Raw genomic sequence first — 2,014 nt, 5'->3', positions numbered from 1 at the left:
CGTCGGGATCTTTTTACTTTTCATTTGTAATGTGTTATTTTTTTATGATTCATTTTAAAACATGTATGTACCTTTTCTTGCCACGAACAAAGGAGTATATTCTGAGAATATATTATTCAGACAGTTGTTCCAAACAAAAAAGACAACAATACACTGTACAGATGCTTAAAGTTTACATTTAATTAGCATCAGATATTTATCATAGACTATAAAGCGTTTAAGTATAACATGTCATCATTAGAATAGTTTGTTTTATTGACCGAATTATGCTAAAAACAAAGAACATGCTTTCTGATCTTTAATATAGCGTTCAAATCAAGCAGATCAGAAACATCTCGATGACTCACTGATGATTCACATGTTGTTGCATTTATCTACATACACCTCTAGCAACAGTACAACCAGCAACGGCTGCTCCACACGTCCCAACTGCAGCTTCACCACAGAGCGCTGCACATGCTCCAAATGTAAAAAAGGTACAAATTGCACATCCTGCAGTCACTACTCCACAAGTAGCTCCAAGAGCAGTGCAACTATCCTTTAATGCTTCGTGGTCACATGATCTTTTTTCTCTATTATTTGTTTGAGGCTTTCCAACTTGTGTGCTGTTAAATTCAATTGCATCTGCGATGACTTTCCCAAACACATTCTTAGACAATAGTGTGGTAACATCTCCCAAATCGTTGACAGTGTCCAGCAATTCCTTTGGCTCATATGGACATTTAGAGTACATAGATTCACATTCATCACTATCTTTTACGGAGTATCCCTTTTTAGCTGCATTTAAAACATGTTCAATATTCGGATATTCAGCTAATAATTGCTTGGCTTCTGCATATAACGAACTGTAACGATCTTGTCCGTTGTCAGTTGCAATTTTTGTAAGGACACCTAACGGGTTGCTCAACATTTGATTGCGTTTAGAGTGTGGTACTGCAGCAAAAATACACATCAATACCCCTACACATTCAGTGTGATGGTCGTAAAAGTCAATTACTTTGTCAGCTATAGCAATCACAGCTTTAACATTTTGAAGCTTGTTCGAATCATTGGCATGTACCATTCCTGTTCCAGAGGTCCCCAATACAATGAAACACCAAAAATATATCGAAATCATCCTTCTATTAATTCTGCAATTGAAATAGTCAAATGAAGTTTTCAGTACTAGTAGTTTGAATTTATCTTGTTATAGACAAATTTTATTTTCCTTTCAAGTCTATGTTAATTGTGCATATTGATTTTTGCGTTTTTATTTATTTTACTGATGAATCTAACTGTTAACAAAATTTTGAATTTTTGAAATACTAATGCTTTTCAACCTCAGGCATAGATTACCTTAGATGCATTTGGCAAACACTTTTAGAACTTTTGGTCTTCAATGCTCTTCAACTTCATACTTTATTTTGCCTTTTTAACTTTTTTGGATTCGAGCGTCACTGATGAGTCTTTTCTAGACGAAACGCGCGTCTGGCGTATATATATATATAAAATAGTCCTGGTATCTATGATGAGTTTATTTACAAACACTGGGTCGATGCCACTGCTGATGGAGAGTTATTATCCTGAGGGTATCACCAGCCCAGTAGTCAGCACTTTTTGTGCTGACATGAATTATCATTGATATGGTTATATTTATAAATGTATAAATCAACTGTTTACAAAAATTGTGAATTTTCGAAATACTAAGGCTTTTCTACCTCAGGCATAGATTACCTTAGCTGGATTTGGCAAAACTTTTAGGAAGTTTGGTCTTCAATGCTCTTCAACTTCGTACTTTATTTGGCCCATTTAACTTTTTTGGATTCGAGCTTCACTGATGAGTCTTTTGTAGACGAAACGCGCGTCTGGCGTATATAAATAAAGTTAGTTCTGGTATCTATGATGAGTTTATTGTATACAATGCCATCTTATTTACACGAACTATTTTATTCAAAAGTTAGTCATTTACAATTATGGAATGGTTCTTTGTTAAATATCAAGTAGGATTTTCAATCATGATCGAGAAACGAGCCTT

General features: G+C 34.7%; 1 protein-coding gene across 1 annotated transcript; it reads right to left on the bottom strand.

Moving 5' to 3' along the window:
- Positions 1-370: 370 nt before the first annotated feature.
- Positions 371-1,117, bottom strand: LOC143076803 (mytilin-1-like). Its single transcript, XM_076252675.1, has one exon. The coding sequence runs from the start codon at positions 1,115-1,117 to the stop codon at positions 371-373; it is 747 nt and encodes a 248-aa protein (XP_076108790.1).
- Positions 1,118-2,014: the final 897 nt, after the last annotated feature.

The sequence above is a fragment of the Mytilus galloprovincialis genome, chromosome 5, assembly GCF_965363235.1.
Source record: "Mytilus galloprovincialis chromosome 5, xbMytGall1.hap1.1, whole genome shotgun sequence".
Classification (NCBI taxonomy): domain Eukaryota; kingdom Metazoa; phylum Mollusca; class Bivalvia; order Mytilida; family Mytilidae; genus Mytilus; species Mytilus galloprovincialis.
This window is presented reverse-complemented; position numbering and strand designations above follow the sequence as displayed.

Bases quoted from the DNA above. Each gene is read 5' to 3' on its own strand.
- LOC143076803 (XM_076252675.1), bottom strand. From the start codon at position 1,117: ATGATTTCGATATATTTTTGGTGTTTCATTGTATTGGGGACCTCTGGA.